General features: G+C 38.6%; 1 protein-coding gene across 2 annotated transcripts in view; it reads left to right on the top strand.

Moving 5' to 3' along the window:
- PRIM2 (DNA primase subunit 2) overlaps positions 1-17,922 on the top strand; it is a 79,814-nt gene extending 61,892 nt beyond the window's left edge. For both annotated transcript variants that reach the window (XM_072142217.1, XM_072142218.1), the window contains exons 11-14: positions 3,586-3,712; positions 9,074-9,156; positions 14,901-14,969; positions 17,578-17,922. In XM_072142217.1, the coding sequence (XP_071998318.1) occupies positions 3,586-3,712; positions 9,074-9,156; positions 14,901-14,969; positions 17,578-17,802 (504 nt within the window). In that variant the 3' untranslated portion in view covers positions 17,803-17,922. The remainder of the gene's footprint in view (positions 1-3,585; positions 3,713-9,073; positions 9,157-14,900; positions 14,970-17,577) is intronic.
- Positions 17,923-19,911: the final 1,989 nt, after the last annotated feature.

The following is a 19,911-nucleotide window of genomic DNA, read 5'->3' as shown; positions in this document are numbered from 1 at the left end:
TCGGCAGATGGTCCCTAAGTGCAAGGAGGTAGGGCAGTGATTAAGAGACGCCGAAAATAAGGAAGGGTGGTTCACTTGGAGCCTGGGAGAGGAGAAGAGTCAAATCCAGGAGAGAAGAGTAAAGAAGGTTAATTTGCATATCAGAAAAATGGCTGTAATTAAGGTACAGCGCCTCACTGGTAGCTCATTTTAGGAGATATGGGGAGGACTTATAACCCTTTACCAGCAGGTATTGTTGGTTTGCGGGGTAAAAGCTGCTGACAGGTCCTCTTTAAAGAGGACCTGTCACCTGTAAAAATGTCACTAGGAGCTGCTTACTAAAGTAAGCAGCTCCTAGTGGTACCAAAGATGTAGTTGGTATCGGGAAACCTCGGATAACGCTAGCGGACACTGCAGCATTGAAAACTAATCTTTTATTGTCTTGTAAATTAATTTAGATATTTATATAAAATAATTATTACATTTTGTAGCAAAGTTTTCAAGACAATTTTTTAAGTTGCATTTCGCCCAATGGTTTCATTGTGGCATATAAGGTGTGTTGCAAGATGAAGTGTGTAAAAGCTGTATTTTCTTACTACAGCAGTGTCTTAGAATAGATGGGTTTATTCTCCTGCTGTTTATTCACTGCCTTTGCTGGCTGTAAATTATATATTCATAAGTATGGTAGTATCCCATCTGTTTCTGCAGAGTGTGGCGGTTCTGTTCTGGGGATAATTATTTGTGCAGCACATCTAATTACTGAATAATTCTAGTTCATGGCAGTAACAAGTAAAATCTCGGGTAAAGGTTGACTGCTCAAAGGCACAGCCAGGCATTTTTTAGGTGACAACTTTGCTTCCACGATTGCAAGTCTGTTTGCCACTCAATTAATATAGAGATTAATTTCCTTTAACTGAGAAACGCCAAAAAGTTTCTTTCCTTGCCTTAGTTAACATGCAAATACAAAGGATTATGGTAATTTTTAGGTATTCTATATTGAGTGATTGAGCAGGAAAATATTACTTCTATGTCACATGTTGAGGTGTTGTGTGCTTGTGATTTAAAGAGGCATTAATGTATCGATTTCACATCTTTTTTTAGAATGATGGCTGGGGAAGGAAAAACAAAATATGTCACCATAATTCTGTAATAAGGTGAATTGCTGTAACAGGCAAAGGAAAACAGCTGAATTATTTTTTTTTTTCTCACATAGGAAGTTATGACATAGGGATTTTTAATTTTTGTTTTAAAGCAGCTGTTCTGGACTCAAATTGTTTTCAGCACTGCAAACAGTTGGAAATAAATGCCCATCCATTTAGGAATAAATAATGCAGAATGAAAGTTTTTGATCAGTATCCATCAATTTGCAGATGGTGCTCCTGGCTTTGAAACAATTTACATATCACAGCATTTTCTGGATCATTTCCTTTCTGGTTAACCCAATCTGCAACTAGGTTCTGTGCACATTGGCAATATGAGCGGATTTAATGAATTTTCTGCCTGAAAAGTCTGTGTTTTGGGATAACATGCAATTATGGGTGAAATATTCTTTAAACTGCTTAAAATAGTTTAAAAAATAAGCTTAAAATAGCGCCAGTGATGCTGCCATTTTGAAGCGGCTTGTGACCACAACTGTTTTCCTACCAATATTGTTGACCGGACACAGGTGTAATGCTTCAGCCAGTGATTGGCTGGCTTCAGCTCTGTGTCACTAGGCACCAGGAAGTCCAAACAAGTTTTAGGACCGGAGCAGCAAGGACGTTTTTATGGTATATGTGATATTACACCAGTTTCATTTCTTTTCAATTTTTTTTGACTGTGGCCCCACTTAAATACTTTCCAGGCTCTTTACAGCCGACAGGTCTGCCAGGAAAGGATGTTTTATCTGGTGCCTGACCATGAATTTAAAAGGACTGTAGTAAAGCTTGTTTATACGCAGAGTGTGAGCCTTCACACCTTTGCAACCACATCTCTGGAGCAAGGGTATCAAAGGATGTAAGTTTGTGTGCCTCTTTCCCATCAAAAAGTACAAACAAAGGAATATTATATTTGCCCCATAACTTGGACATAATTCATAATTATGAGTCCTCAGTTGCATGAAACTGTTAAATGGTTGAGATACACCTATGGCCTGCGTTTTAAGAGCCTAGCTGGATGAAAACCCATGAAAAGTCCCCTGATTTTAAGCCTACCCACCTCAAGTTTGGTATGGGGTGAGAATTGGCAAAGTACCGTGATGATTGGAAGCAATGGCATAGTGGTTGGTCCTCCAATCAAAAGTTATGGGTTTTTAATAAAAATTCAGACACAGAAGGTTCCTCTCTGGAGAGAGGAGGAAATGCAGAAATGCAGTGACATCACAGTAAGGGGGTAGGGAACGAAAACCTGCTGGGTTTAACCCTTGGCTGCTAGACATTTCTGGAAATTTTGTCATGTTATTGGCCAGAGCAATTTTTTACAATTTTAATGTGTACAAATAAAACATTAAAATTACAGCAAAAAGAATTAAGCTTAACCCCAACAAACCATATATTTTCTGAAAGCAGGCATTTGCCCCATTTTTTAAAATGACCAGAGGCGCCTTCATGCAATTTTGGTTCAAAATGTAATTTGACTTTGATGGCACAAATGTGCTTCAAACAGAAAATATTTACTTTCATGGACATGTGACATAGGAGACAATGGTTCAGTTTGCCCATCTAAATGAGCCCTAAATGATACTGTTTAGTATACAATTTTATATTAACATTACCAGGACAACCTTTACATCATATATATATATACACTACACTGTCATAAAACACTAAAGCTCTCCTCACAAAACACTATTTGAACTTTATTAATCACGTGTGATAAAGCTTTACAGACGTTTGCATTACATTTTTAAGCATAATGTAAACACCCCATGTGACCGCACCCTAAACATTCAGATAATGCTTTTTTTTCTTCTTTTCTTGAAAGTCTTGTGATAAAGTCTGCTTGTGAGTCTGCTAGAGTGCTTGTGGGTAAATTTAGCATAAAGATGTAAGTGGACCAAGCTTAAAGTGTAAGCTTCATTCTGTGCAAAAAAAATAAATAAATAAAGAACACCTTTAGTGTCTTGGGAATGATTCCCTAAATTATTTTGCCTCTTGGTCCTCATTTAGTACCTTTTTTGGCCCATCTACCTATGTATCTAAAACTTTAGCACAGCACATGAGGGGACAGCTTGAAGTCTAGGAGAGTCTCTCTCTCCTGCCATTTCCTGCTGTGGCGTGTGAGGTGAAGGGGGAGTGGGATTGTTATCGATCTGCAGCTTGTGTCTGTGGGAATTATCTGTATATATACAAGTGTAGGGAAAGCTGAGGGAGAGACAAGTGTACTACATTAGTTAGGGCTTGTGCACATGTGCTGGAGCACTGAGCCATGAGGTAATCAGCTGTGAGCAGAGAGAACAGGTGGGCGTGTCTCTCCTTCCGTAGTCAGCTCAGTGAAGACAATGCATTGAACTGTGTTTTTAAACACACAATTGAAAAGTATTCCACATTCACTATGTTCTAGAGCAATATAATGTTATCCTGAAGTGTGTTTTATCTCTTCCTCTAACAAATCCCATTTTATTTTCAGTTTGACAAAACATATTCTTATTCCATTCGCCATAACTATGGAAAAGAGGGGAAAAGAACAGATTATACACCTTACAGCTGTATGAAAATAATTTTATCGAACCCACCAAGTCAGGGTGACTATCATGGTAAGTATGTTATTTGTTGCACCTTATATGTTTTGGTATAGTACCTATGGTATTGGTGCTTGTGTCGTCACAATAAATTATTAGGAAAGAAAGGTGCTTTATCTCTTGTTGAATTCACTTTGTAGTTGTAGATCAGAAAAAAGGTTTGAGTAGTGAGGGCATGCACAAGGGCTAGTAAATAACTTTAGACTTTGTCAGGCAGTATACTATGGGAAATATTCCTGAGATGCTCCTCCCCATATGTACACACACAGTGCTTTATGTGGCATAGAGAGTTCTTTTGTAAGAGCTGTCGATGGGTATATTTGCAGGGAGTTTACATTTTTTTGTATAAATATATGAGTTTACACCCAGAAACATTTTGACAGTGACACAGAGCTTAACATTTTTGTTGTTTACATAAAATCATAATGGGCTTATAGCAGGGCTGATTCTAGCCTTTCTGATGCCTGAGGCGAAAATGGAAATGGCGCCCCCCTCCCATGCAATGGACCCCTGATCCCTGCTACATTCCGGTCACCAACTTTATTGACACAGATCAGTGGCATATAGTCCCTTTATAGGATATGATCTATTCCATCATACAGAGGAATTCATCACAATTTCTCCCTCCTATGGTTATCACCGCTGTGTTAATCTACAGTTGTATTTAGGTCCGTGCAGCACATTTCCGCACTGTGCATGCAGGAGACACTCATAGATAGTATATACAGGCAGGATCACCACCACATATAGTATATACAGGCAAGATCCCCCATATTTAGTATATACAGGCAAGATCCCCCATATTTAGTATACAGGCGGTCCCCTACTTAAGGACACCCGACTTACAGACAACCCATAGTTACAGACGGACCCCTCTGCCCACTGTGACCTCTGGTGAAGCTCTCTGGATGCTTTACTATAGTCCCAGACTGCACTGATCAGCTGTAAGATGTCTGTAATGAAGCTTTATTGATAATTCTTGGTCCAATTACACCAAAAATTTTGAAACTCCAATTGTCACTGGGGCAAAAGAAAAAAAATTGTCTAGAACTTCCATTATAAAATATACAGTTTCGACTTACATACAAATTCAACTTAAGAACAAACCTCCAGACCCTATCTTGTATGTAACCCGGGGACTGCCTGTATACAGGCAGGCGTCTCGCACAGATAGTATGTACAGAGAAGAGCCCCATAGATAGTATACATAGGCATGATCCCCACCATAGACAGTAAATACAGGTAAGTTCCCCAAAGATAGTATTCACATGCAGGATCACTCCCCATAGATGGTATATAGAGACAAGACCCCCATTAGATAGTTTATACAGGCAGGATCTGCACCATAGACAGTAAATACAGCTAAGATCCCCATAGATAGTATTTACATACAGGCCACACCCTATATACAAACATACAGTATATACACACATTTTATATAGTACATGTACATTATAAAGACATTATATACATAGACATACAGTATATACACACCCTATATACAAGCATACAGTATAAACATACCATATAAACACTGCGTATGAATAAAAATAGAATATGCACACATAGGGGGAGGGGTTGTGGGAGTGAGCGGGTGCCCGGGCAGCCTAAGCGGAATATACCTCCTCCTCTCCGACAGCGGATGCCAGGGCGGGACCAGAGGCGTGGGTGGTGGTTGTGGAGGGGTTTGATGCTCGGCCGGGCTGGGCAGGAACGTGACGATGGATGGGCCTTGTGGTTGGAGACTCCTCTTCTCTACTGTCAGCTTGCCGCGGCCGCCGGCAACGCTGTATGGGACCGAGCGGCTGTGATGCTAGCATGGTGTTCATGACCATTAGGTGAGCGGTGATTGGTCTACGTGCCGCTTCTTAAAGGGCTCAGCAATCTGCCGCCTGAGGCTGGATTTTCATCCCGCCTCATGGCAGATGCGGCCCTGGCTTATAGTGTGGAGCTTTCATGTGAGTGTGTGCATAGGTAAAAATCTGGCTAATCCATAATCGGTTAAGCAGGTAAAATTAGATCCAAAGGGGGTGCCATTTGTAGCTATCAACAAGATGAAAAGAAAATTATGTAAAATAAAATTTGGATGCTCACAGAATACTTTCTATGGGCAAAGCCACAGCTAGTATACAATAAAAAATTAACATCAACTAACTACCATCAACAAAATCATATATAATTAAAAGTACCATCATGTATAAATCCCAATTCCCACCTGACTCCGCCCATAGAGGAACAATGGAACTGTGACCTCAAGGAGAAGGGGGAAAGGGAGAAAGCAAAGGGAAAAAATACTTTACATCTACTTCTACTGTTTTAAATTTCAACTCTTTTAGTACAATCTGGCCATTAATCCCAAATTTTGCTAAGCTTTTTAAATGTTTTATATCTCTTCCCGTGCACAATTTTAAATTAAGCTGGTTGTCAACACAAAGTTTAAAGGTGTATTCCGGGAATATGAATATGATACAAAAACCCATGATGCTATAAATAAATGAATATAACAAAACGCAATGTCATTAGTTAAAGATGTACTTAACTTCCGACGCCCTCCGGGTGTCCCACGCTGCTTTGGCTCCGGTCCGCGTGCCATGTAAGCAAACATGCCCACCAGAGCAGTACTGGATTCAGCTTTCGGCCGGCCACGCCCACCCGTCTCTATTCACAGCACTGTGTATGCAGGCCGGAAGGTTGTCTGGTCCGGTCGGAAGCTTAATCGAGCTCTGCTCTGGCGGCCATGTTTGTTTACATGGCGCTCAGATTGGAGCGACAGCAGAATGGGACACGAGGAGGGCGTCAGTAAGTACATCTTTATTTTTTTTAAGCAGCCTCCTCCCGGATAACCCCTTTAAATATTTTGCTTCTCTAAAGTATGAGGAGTAATCACCAAAACGTGGCCGCCACGTAGAATTACAAGTCCCAAGATTCTTTAGTTCTCAGTAACTCCTCCTCCCTACCAGTGACAGACTTTCTTGCTCTGTTACCATAGTAATAATGTTTAACCCCTTAACGCTCTGCGCCGTAGCTCTACGTCGCAGAGGTATAGGGAATGTATGAAGAGGGCTCATGGGCTGAGTCCTCTTCAAACAAAGGTGGGGGTTGTTGCATATTGCAGCAAACCCCCACCACTAATAACCGCGGTCGGTGCTTGCGCGGGCGCCGCTATCTTTATTCCGATCGCCGCGCCCCCAAACGTCATCGGGGGGGGGGGTATCGGTTGCCATGGTAGCCTCGGGTCTTCGTTTGACCCGAGGCTTAATGGCTTCTGCAGATTCGTTACACCCCCTTTCGCTAGAACTGATATAAAACATAATAAACAGTAAAAATCACAGACACATTAGGTTTCGCCGCGTTCCAAAATGCCCGATCTATCAAAATATTAAAAAGGTTACAGCCGACGGGGACCTCCGGGACGGGAAATGGCGCCCAAATGTCCGAAATGCGACTTTTACACCTTTTTACATCACATCAAAAATGGAATAAAAATTCATCAAAATGTCGCACAGACCTCAAAATGGTAGCAATGCAAACGTCGGTTCATTTTGCAAAAAATGACACCTCACACAGCTCTGTGCGCCAAAGTATGAAAAAGTTATTAGCTGCAGAAGATGGCAAATATTTTTTTCCTTTTTTGTACACATTCGTTTAATTTTTGAAAATGTATTAAAACACAAAAACTGTATAAATTTTGTATCACCGCGATCGCACCGAACCAAAGAATAAAGCTGAGGTGTTATTTTGAGCGCACAGTCAAAGTCGTAAAAACTGAGCCCACAAGAATGTGACGCACGTGCAGTTTTTTTTTTCAATTTTTCCACATTTGGAATTTTTTGAAAAGTTATGGATCTTTGAAGGTGGAGAGCGAGAAATGAGCGAAAAAACCCTTTGTCCTTAAGGGGTTAACTTCTATCACTACACATCACCACAACGCTGGCCATACTGGATGCACTGCAACCAACTGACTACAGCCAAACATAGTGATGATCAAATGACCTGTCCAGGCAGGTGCAGGACATGTGATGTGGACATGTGACCAGCAGCCATCTTCTGTCCTGTGTATGCTCTGCAACGGACCGGGCAGTGTAAATTAACGGATTGATTAAAGGGCCAGCAGCGTTTTAATGCTTCATTATAGTGTATGTCAGCAGCATTTGTCTGTTTAGGGGAGCAAAATTTTAAATAACAACTAATTATGTATTGAATTATATTTTAAGGACCAATTTGTATATGAGTTATGCTGATTCCTGGAATACCCCTTTAACCATTCTCTTATGGTAGGGCTATTACAGAAATTCCACTTTCTTTCTATCAATAGTCTGGTTAGAAACAATATTTTACTCACTAATACAAATTTGTCTTTGTGAGTACCAAAGGGAATCAATGGTCCAAAAATAACAACTATTGCTTCATAGTCTATTCAAATTCCCACTTTTTTCTTGTTAATACTAAATACGTCTTTCGGTTAATAATACGTGACAACATTTTGATTAATACCTCCAGTAAATAACTTCTTTTAAGGAAACACTTAGCAGAAACTGTAGACCACTTCAGTAAAAGCCAGGCAAAGCATCACAAAGGAGAGAACCCAGGGTTTGGTTATGTGTCATTGTCTGGGATTCTCTACGTAGTATTACAAATGAACGTTTTATTTAAGGTAATGTTTATTACTGCTGAGACCTAAAATTTGACGGCCATGTAGAAAAATGTTTGCAATTTGTAAACTTCACAGGCAAGCAGCGCCCAAACCAAGACGATTGTGACACTTCTGGGCTTACTCGCAAATATTTTTTCCTTTTTGGATGACTAGTCCCCATTGGAAATAAGAATATTTTAAAAACATTTTTTGCTGATCTATTAAATTTTATGCAATTGATATGTGCAATCAAATCAATGCATTTAGAAACTAAATGATTGAATTTTGAATTTTTTAAATTAATCCTGAAAATAAATCTGTAATTCTTAGGGACACACGAAGGCTAACTTTTGCCATTTGAAAAAATCGCCAGAATTGTGGTAAAAGTTAGTTGTTTATTAAGAACAATGAAAATCTTCAGCACAGTCCAGCATGGCGGCCACTATCTCTTACATTGTTTGTAGCTTACAAGCAGTGAATTAATGAGTCCATTCTAGTGATTGTTGTCTTACTACTTCTATAATGTTCCCTGGAAATCTTTAATCTGTAATGCTCTAATAACTGCACAAGACCTATTGTGGAAACGGCAACAATATAATAGTCACCAGCATGAAGAACAAACTTTCTTGTATCATTATGTGGTTTCCAGGCAATTAGTAGTAATTTAGTCAGTTTAGGAAGCATCAACAATGTTTAATCCTTGGTTAAACAAACTTTTTTTTTTAATTGCATTGTTCTGTTAGGTTGTCCTTTTAGGCACAGTGATCCCGAGCTGCTGAAGCAGAAATTGCAGTCATATAAGGTTTCCTCGGCAGGAATAAATCAGGTAATTAAAAATCATTATTCTTGTTTTGTTTTTTAGATGTTTGACGTTATTTAAACCTTTGGTGCCACAGACCGCTTTCCTTTTGTTTTTCATCCTTGCACCTCCATATAGCTTTCAAGTTAAATAGGACTTGTCACCCTAAAAAAAAAAAAAAACACTAGGAGCTGTTTACTAAAGTAAGCAACTCCTAGTGCTAATGCACTTTTAGCAGTGTTAAATTGCTAGCTTTATCCGAACCCTCTGATAAAGCTAGCAGGCACTGCAGCGACCATACCCTCAGGACACCCGTCCAGTATATTCATGAGGGGGGCGGTCTGAGGAGACCATCGGCCTATGCTGTGAGCTTGGTCCCCCGTTCCTAGGGTACAGTTGATAGCTTTATTGGAGGTTTTCAATAAAGATAGCAGTTTAACACTGCGGTAGCGCTAGGAGCTGTTTACTTTAGCCTTAACCCCTTACTGACATCTGACATGCTGGGTGCGGGTGCATGGAGAGGGCTTATGGGCTGAGCCCTCTCCATATCCGGTAAGTCTTTGCTGCATATTGCAGCAAAGACTTACCGGTAACATCCGCGATTGGTGCCAGCACCGATCATGGGTGTTTACCCACTGATCGCTGCCGGCGGTTTCATGGGAGCTGCCATCTTTCTTAGGATCGTCGCTCCCCATGACGTCATCGGGGAGCGGCAATCTGTTGCCATGGAAGCCTCGGGTCTTCGGAGACCCGAGGCTACTTCGGGTCAACTAATTCATTACAATTTGCTATCAGCACATTGTAATGAATGAGGAGTAAAATCCCCATATACTGCCATATAGTAGTATGGCAGTATATGGTAGGATCTTACAGACAACCTAGGGTTAAAGTACCCTAGGGAGTCTGAAAAATAGTAAAAATAAAAATTAAAAAAAAAAAAGTTGGTCTTTTTTAGTTTTTTCACTTCCATTTTTCACTCACCACTTTCAAAAATCTATAACTTTTTTATTTTTCCACATAAAGAGCTCTGTGACAGCTTATTTTCTGCGTAACAAATTGCACTCCGTAGTGACTGTATTTAATATTCCATGCCGTGTACTGGGAAGCGGGAAAACACTTCCAAATGCAGTGAAAATGGTGAAAAAACACATTTGTGCCATTTTCTTGTGGGCTTGGATTTTACAACTTTCACTGTTCGTACCAAATGACATGTCTGCTTTATTCTTTGGGTCGGTACGATTACGTGGATACCAAATTTCTATAGGTTTTAAAATGATTTCATATATTTAAAAAAAATTAAAAGCCTCCTGTACAAAAATGTTTTTGGGGATTTTGCCATCTTCTGGCGCCAATAACTTTTTCATACTTCGGTGTACGGAGCTGTGGGTGGTGTAATTTTTTGCAACCTTTTATGGCGTTTTCATTGCTATAATTTTTAGAACTCTGCAACCTTTTGTTCACTTTTTATGAATTTTTTTATATTTTTCAAAATGGCAAAAAAAACCGCTATTTTCCGTTACGGGGTTAAACGCAGTGAAAAACCGTTATATTTTGATTGATCGGGCATTTTCAGACACAGCGATACCTAATGTGTTTATGATTTTTTCTGTTTATTAATATTTATATCAGTTCTAGGGAAAGGGGGGTGATTTGTATTTTTATTATAATTTTTTTTTTTTTACTTTTTTTTTTTTACTATTTTTCAGACTCCCTAGGGTACTTTAACCCTAGGTCTGATCGATCCTACGATATACTGCCATACTGCAATATGGCAGTATATGGGGATTTTACTCCTCATTCATTACAATGTGCTGATACCAATTTCACTGCATTTCCCAGGACACGGCATGGAATATTAAATACTACCATTTTGAAGTGTAATTTGTTACGCAGAAAATAAGCCATAACACAGCTCTGTACATGGAAAAATAAAAGTTATAGATTTTTGGCCTCGGCGTTAGAGGGTTAACAAGTCTTAGGTGTTTCTAAGTAGCATTATTAAAAATACATTGCTTCACATTGAATAGGCAGGCGGTAGGGCTGTTCCTCTGTCTGTCTTTGTAGAAGTAGCCATGATATTTTTGACTAGAGATGAAGTATTTGGGGTCTGTATTTCCAGTGAGTGGATGTATTGATAATCTTTAATGAGTGACTTTCTCTTTGGTCTGCTCTTTCCATCTATAAATATTGTAATGTATGGCCCCTTGGACTCCAATAGGGTGCACATATCTTGATATTCTACTACTGCTTGTAGCACAGTAACGTTATCAGAATGTAGTCATTCCATTATTGTACATTCATAGCAGTTGAGATATTATTAGTAAATTGCTCAGTCCTTACTTACTGGTAAGTTACCGGGCAAACATGTGTTTATAGTCACCAGAAGGTATCGCTCTTCTAGATGACGTTGATAGAACAGTAGCAAGTAAATGATACAACATCTTTACATCTGATTGCCGTTTTGTGTATTGCGCTGGAGGGTGGACCATCTGGGCTAGGCGTATGTGTCTTCCCAAAATCAGCCTGGCAGTCACTTGCATAATTCTGTTAACATCTAATGTTTTTTTTTTTTTGGTGTACAGGATTCAGTGCAGTGTTTGTTATCAACATCTACAAAATATAAATTATGTTGGTCCCGGTTTTCTGACTGCTACAAAAAGTAAACCAACCCAGAAGATATCTAAGGCTACGTCTTAGCAATAGAAAATTGCTAAGTATGGAGCAACAGAAAATTCAGGGTTTTTTTTAAAACCCTTCCAGGTTTTTCCTGTTTTGTTTTTAACTCCCCTTCATTCACAAGCCATATATTTTTGATTTTCCCGTTTGCAAAGCTATATGATGGCTTGTTATCTGTGGGACGAATTGTTCTCTATTGTCGCACAATTAACTATTCTGTGACATGTACTGGAAAGTTGGAAAGAAATCCTGAATGTGGTGGAATTGCCTTAAACCCACCATTGCGCGATATTCTTATGGGCCTTGCTTCTACAGGTTTCACAGTGCGGTTAATTGATATCTTTATGTCTTAACAGCTTGCACAGGCAATTTTACACTTTCAAATAAAGTTTCATGTGTATGAACGTGTAAGAGTTTTCCCTGCACACAGGGAGCACTGTGCACGGCTTGCAGAACAATTCTACTTTTGCAGGACTGACAAATACAATATCAGAGCTCCTTACTCCATGTAAATGGTACACAGTGATTAAGGAGCTCTGCTGTGACCCTCACTAATGTTGGACTGAAGTGCAAAGTCCTATCTTCTGCACATGTGCCATCTCCTCTCATTGCGGCCAATGCCTCGGATCAAAGGGTGTGTGGATCAGCACACAGCACATTTAGTGATAAAGACCCTGTTCCCTTGAGCACAAGATTTCTAGAAGAAACTATACATAGAGTTCATCAACCTTATTTTGGGAAAAGTAGCCTAAGGGGAGGTGCACAAAGTATATTAAAGCTAGCTATATTAATTCAGTATTGTATCAACTTTCCACGCTCTTTACGAAGCATTTTTGGTTTCTATATACACGGCTACATGCCTTGAATAAAGGGTTGAGTGCAGTTTATGACCTCTGTGTGTATTTCTGTTGTACTCTGTCATCCTGGCAGCGATTTTTATCTTCCCCTCTAACTAATAATTTCGAGATCACCTTACAACTGAGAAGGGTTGTTGGAGCCCTGGATAAAAAATCTTACAACCCCCCCCCCCCAGTATATAGCCAGCCAGTCCTCCTATTATACAGCCAGCCAGTCCCCCAGTATATAGCTAGCCAGTCAGTCCCCCCTCCAGTATATGTTTATATGGTCTGCATTTTTTTTATAAAAGAACAGTAAAATAGATGGTGTGAGGACATTTTAGGCATAAATCTTAGTATAACCTGTATCAAATTAAATAAGTGGGATCCTTGTCTGATCCCTTGTGAGTATATTACTTTCTTAGTGCTGGTTTATACATAATGCTCTCATCCCTGATGCCCACACTAAGAAATAAAATGTAAGGCGGATATATAATCTGTTAGGCAGTAACAGGAAATCCAAATAGTTAGCACTTCTGTCCATATCTTCTGATATAATCCATTCTGTAAACGTAATTTATTTCTTCAACCTTCAATAAATGTGAGGCAGTATCTAGTAATGTGGACAGCGGGGATTTGAAGCTGACTCTATTGCTGTGTCTGACAGAGGAAAGCATGGTTCTGGAAAGGGAGGGCTAAGATGTCACCTTTCTTCAATTATGTACTGTAGTAGAGGTTATCTCTTCATAGCAGCAATTTCCTGGGTTTGATAAGCCGGCAAAGGACTTCTTTTGATTATTGTATGGGACTTAGCAAGGGATGTTGTCTATCCACTATAAAGGTCAAGCTGCATTGCATTTTGTTGATAAGAATTGGAGAGCATTCAACCCTGAAGAGATTACATAAAGTCAAAATTAAGAAGCAAATTGTGTTTTTAACAGGCTTTCATCTAACAGATGTTTAAAAGGGAACTTTCACACTGAGGTACTTGGTAGGGCTGTAACATTGTATGATCTGATTACAAGGCAATGTTGTGTTCTACTCTAAATAATTCCGACTTAAAGGTGATGACACCACATCTATACTGTTGTTCTTTGCCACCAAATTATTAATGACATGATCTGTTTTAAAGATGGCAATTCAATTTCAGTAAACTTTAGCACACTGACAAGACATTGGCCCAGTAGCACTTTATGCAGCTTGGCATTAAATGAACAAAGCTCTGAGTAGTATGCCATGAATGATTCTGCATGTTAACTTATCCTACAAAAAGCGAGCCCTAATACTGGAGTTTATAAAAAATTTTTTTTAAAACTATACTTACCTTTCCGACACCACTTTCAGCCCCCAGAGGCCCACTTCTTGCTTGGGATGCTACGTTGCACTGGAGCATTCGAAGCAAGACGAGGACCTTTTGGGGGGTGTCGGAAAGGTTAATATGTTAATGTTAATGGCTTGGCATATTCGGGCAGGGGCTGGTCGGCTATATACTGAGGAGGATAGGCTGGCTATATACTGCAGGGGCTGGCAGGCAATATACTGGGAGGCCAGGGGCTTGCAGGCTATATACTGGGGGGGGGGCAGGGGCTGGCAGGCTATATACTGGGGGGAGGGGCTTGTAATATACTGCAGGGTCTGGCAGGCTATATACTGGGGGGGGCAGGGACTGGAAGGCTATACACTGGTGGGGCGCAGGGACTGGGAGATATGGGCTGGAAGGCTATATTCTGGGTGGAGGCTGTGACCAATGCATTTCCCACATTAGGCTTGTACTCGAGTCAATAGGTTTTCCTATTTTTATGTTAAAACTAGGTACCTGGACTTTTACTTGATTATATACGGTAATAATTTTTTATTGTTATGCTATTATGACCCTAAAATTAATCAATTGGAAAATACACATTTTACCGCAAAAGACAAGCTCTCGAACGTCCATGTCAGATAAAAAGTAAAAAAACAAAGCAAGTCCTGTGTCCTTAAGCTGGTAACATCTTTTACAGTGGGACAAAACATTTTGATGCACTTGTATGCCAGGTAGTAACTGGCAATTCCCAATATTATTTTTTGTTTTTATTTTTTAATTTTTACATTTCAGGGTCTTATAGACAGAAGATGAGGACTGACTTGGGTGGGGCTTCATGTTATCCCATCTATAGAATATATTGTATAATATATAATCTATAGATTATATTGTATAATGAGGTGGTTATTCAAAAGTTGTATGCTTTTATTAAATGTTAATTTTTCTTTTTGTCTTAGATATTGGACCTGGTAAAGGGTATGCATTTCCAGCTTGCCTGTCAGAAGTATTTTGAGTTAACACACAATGTAAGCTTTTCTTGTTAATTTATGTGAAATTTTCAGTTACTGTGAATCATGTTGGATTAAAGAAGTGTTACAATATATTCTAATTACATTAACGGTTTTATCTGAGTTTGTTCCCCTTGAAATTCTCCAAACATGGTTTCCAAGTTACTCCAAATATAAAAAGAATCTGTTTCCCCCTAGTCCTATGAAGGACCCTTGTAACTTTTATCCAGCTGCATTGCAGGCAAGCAACCACTGGTAAGGCCATAATGTACTGCCATTGTATGATATGAGCCTATTGTAAAATATCATTAAGAGTGAAAGCAATCTTAATGTCATAAATGGGATGGGAGATTCTTTAGTTATTAACATTTCATGCACCAATAGGACATTTCTGAACAATAACTATAGTAAACTAAGATTTTCCTCCTTGGTTAAAAAAAAAAGTGATGGTGCTAAAGTACGGAGATAAATGAATAAATTGAAAACAGTGGTTTGAAACATGACATACCTTTATTCCTGCCAAAGTTACTCATTTTTCTGTGACAAAAAGTTAATTGGTCATAAATGATGGACTATTAAAATATATATTTCTGTTGTGAATAAAACAATGATCCCTACTTTTCATTCTTCTTTCAGTCTCAAGTTTAGTTCCATTAAACATATAATTCAAATATATTTACATATTTTAAATTTAAACAGTAAATTTGCCCAAACTTTAGCTACATGAGGAAACGGTTTAATGATTACAAAAGGTATTAGAATGTTTTTTGTCCGTCTTAGAGTTGAAGATTGTCTGCTAAGCCTCTGGTACAGGTTTCACCAGAGATCAGCACAATCTTTGTCATTTTCTCTCATTTTAATCTGAACACAAATTCTAATTCCTCATAAATACTGATACATACTGTATTTCCCATGAACCCTTTGATGATGGTTTTCAAAATGGCCACCATCTTGGACACCACTTTTCATAGATTTTCTCCCTTTCTCTTCGGCCACGTACAGAATAGGCCCAAGGCCACATACAGAACGCCCTTCCCAATGTTTCCTTTTATTTATGATTTCTCCATAATTTTTTCCCACTCTGTAAATAAAAAAAAAAAAGATAATGCAATGGTTTTGTCTCTGTCTGTATCATCTATCCATAGTTTCAGAATACTTCTAGTGTCACTCTATGTAGTGTCTGGTATCTTGTCCTTTAGCATTTTAGGCACTTCGACCTGTTAACTGATAGCGGTAACCACAAAGCATTGTGGATTGTTACATGTGTAATATGAAGACTTTATCAGCTGCCTTCTCTAAACCACTTAATGAGACCCAAAAGAAATTCCTAAGTGTTCCAGTAGTGCAGTAATTGCTTGAAAACCGCATTAGCCTTACCCTGAAATGTGAAACTTTTGTTTGTGTGAAGGTCATTGTGCACATACTGCAGAGAAGAGAGATAGCATCACTAACAAGTTGTACAGAGGCCTCATATGACTGATCCATTCTGCAGCTTCTTATTGATCCAACAATATGATATACATATTGAAAAGATTTCAAAATTAATCTTAATAATATTACTGTTAGGTATTTCTTGTCAGCTATGCCCCAGTTTTATGGTGTGTTTCCCTGATGGGTAGCTATATTTAATTCATATGTGTGACCTACTACATTTTTCAACATTATGCTTCATTAGAGCTAAAGCTCAAGAGCATTTATGTGGCTTTTTAATTGAATTTTAATATGAGATCAGATGGGCCTCATTGATCCCAAATATAATATACTTGCTTGCAAAAGATGTAGGAGAAGAACATTGGAACCGATAAGAAAACTTGTCTAATAGCATGTTCACATCATGTGAAAGCTTTCAATCGCAGGGATATGCTGGAAGTTTTTCCAAATAAATGCCTCTGCATAGTGTATTTTCTCAATGTCAGGAGATTTGCATGCAATTTGTATTTTCATCTGCCATAGTATTAAATATCAAATTTAATGTGATGTGTTAGTATATATTTTCCAGTTACAGGGGTATTCCCACGAAGACAAGTTTCTTATATGTACTCAGGATAACAAAATAACACATTCTCTAATTCACTGTCATTAACAAAAATGCAGCAATTCACAGATATAAGTCCAACCTGCCTCTATCAGTCTTGCTGTACACCATTTCAGTTGCCCCTAAACACAACCTAGTAACTTCTGACTTGGGGTCGGGCCGCCATCTTGGATGAGATTATGCAGATGAGATTTCTTTACGTCTATGCTATGTCGCTGTAGCCACAAACCCTGCAGGGAGCTCAGGGACCATAACATCCTATCAGCACATGGGAAGCAGTGAGAGAGGCTGCAAGCTACAAGGAGATAAGTGATGCGGGGAAAGGGGGATGCAGGCACATGTCTATGAGATGTAGCAGAGCTCATAGTGTAAAAGTGCAAAAGTCTGCAGCCTCTGCCTGTCTGTGATCCAGGGGAAGGGGGAGGCACTAAATCACCGTTGGTATACCATAGCAATTACCTTTAATACACATACATTTTCACTTGTTAAGCAACTAGTGTGTTAATAACACAATATGCATTATATCATGTTAAATTATATATGAGGATGTAGGAAGCATTTTACATCTTCTGTTACTTTGTCTCTACACAGGTTGATGACTGTGGGTTTTCATTGAACCATCCAAATCAATACTTTGCCGAAAGTCAGAAACTTCTTACAGGTGGTCGTGATATCAAGAAAGAGCAAGCAGCAACAGAAAGTTCTCAATCAGAACCTCCAACCCAAATCACTTCTAGTTCCTCCTCAAGTACTAATGTCACCAGCACACAGCCAGAGGATATGGAAATCTTGGAGCAGTTTTTAAGTGAATACTGAAATGATGGAGTTCTTTAATATTTTTGTTGTCCGCATATGCTTTGCTGACAAAAATATAATGGAGCAGTCTTTTACAGAACAATTTATTGCATCTAATAAAAAAATAAAATTTTTTTGTTATATCTTTGTACTGTCAACTGTGTTACTAGCTGTTGGAAAGCTATAGGATTCAGTTTTGCACCTCCCCTTTATTCTTTGGGTCAGGATGATCATGGGGATTGCAAATTTATGTAGGTTTTATTAGGTTCTAATAATTTTTTAAAAATCTTGTGGTTTTTTTTTTTTGCCATATTCTGATGGTAATTACTTTTTCATACTTTGTACTGACCTGTATAATTTTTTGCAAGAAGAGATGATCTTTTCACTTCTGCTCTTTTAACCCCTTCCCGACATTGACGATAGTACTGCATCGCGGGAGGTGCGTTCCCACAAAATGCAGTATTATTGCGTCAAGCTTCTGGCGCCAGCTCCTGAACGGAGTGGGTGTCGGCTAAAATATATAGCCGACACCCGCCTTTAACACCTGCGATCCTTTTAGGGACCTAATTGAAGCAAACACCTGTAGGGGAAAATACACATATTACACCTTGCTAAATTCTCCAAAGGGTGCACTTTCCCAAAGGTTGTTTTGAATATTTTGAGGGGTGTAGTTTCTAAAATGGTGTCATTTGTGGGGGTTTCCTGTCATGTGTACCTTATAGGCACTTCTAACTAAATTGACCCTTCAAAAGTAGGTTTTGATGATTTTCGTGAAAATATGAAAAATTGCACCTAAAGTTATAAGCCTCCTAACATCCTAAAAAAGGAAAAGATGTTTGAAAAATGATCCCAAGTTAAAGCAGACATATGGAAAATGTTAGTTATCAAGTTATTTTAGTTATATGACCAGCTTTCCAAAAAGTAGAAAATTTTGAATTTGGAAAACATTGTTTTTTTCAAAATTTTTGCCAAATTTCCATTTATTTCATAAATAAATACTAAACATATTGATTAAATTTCTCAACCAACATGAAGTACAATGTGTCACGAAAAAAACTATCTCAAAATCAACTGGATATGTTAAAGCGTTCCAAAGTTATAACCACTTAAATAGACACATGTCAGATTTTAAAAAATGGGCCGTGTCAGGAAGGTGAAAAGTTGCTTCAGCATTAAGGGGTTAATGAAACTGTGAGAGCTTGTAATCACTGTTTATTCCAATTTTGCAACCAAATCTGGTTTGACCACCGTGGAATAATAGTTTTTATATTTTGATAGACCAGACATTTTGGGATGCTGCAATACTTAACGTGTTTATAATTTTTTTTTTTACAACTTTTTGATCCTACCATATACTGCTATACTACTGTACTGTAGTATGGCAGTATATGGTAGCATCCGACAACCTAGGGTTAAAAGTACCCTAGGGGTCTGAAAAATAGTTTAAAAAAAAAGTAAAAAAAAATCAAAATAACCCTAAAATTAAAATCACCCCACTTTCCCTAGAACTGATATAAATAAACAGTAAAATTCATAAACATGTTGGGTATCGCCGCATCCCAAAACAGGTGAGGACACTGATGATTTACACAGAACATGCACTCACTACATTTACTATGTTAAAATGACATGGCAACGTAATCCCTTTTGGAAACAGATTATTTGAGACTACAAGCAGAGGCTTATTAAATTAACTCTTAATGTACATAAAAATACAGTACACTTAAAAACAAACTAGTCAGATTACAATAAAGGAAAAAAGTTAAAAATATGCATACATTACATAGAAATAGTTTATGGGAAAAAGAAACAACATACCCTTACAATCAGATTGCAAGTGGCAAATTGGCCGGAGGACACAGCATGGAGAGAATTGGACCAGTCTTCTAATGAATACAATCATCAGAACTGAACAAGGCCATGTGGCCGTTTCACTAATTTAAAGCCAGTGGGTTTTTGATCCTCACCCCTGGCTGTGATGTCACTGTGAGGGGGAGTTTCTCATATCCCCCTCCCTTCAGAGAGGTACTGGATGTGTCTGGGATTCTAACATTAGGGGTATTCTGTAATTGGCTGGGTTCTCCTGCAGCTAAGCTTTTGATACTTGGGACATCTAGATCCTCTAAATCT

This window comes from Engystomops pustulosus, chromosome 3, assembly GCF_040894005.1.
Source record: "Engystomops pustulosus chromosome 3, aEngPut4.maternal, whole genome shotgun sequence".
Taxonomy (NCBI): Eukaryota; Metazoa; Chordata; class Amphibia; order Anura; family Leptodactylidae; genus Engystomops; species Engystomops pustulosus.
The sequence above is the reverse complement of the archived record's forward strand: the minus strand, read 5'-3'. Positions and strand labels throughout refer to the sequence as shown.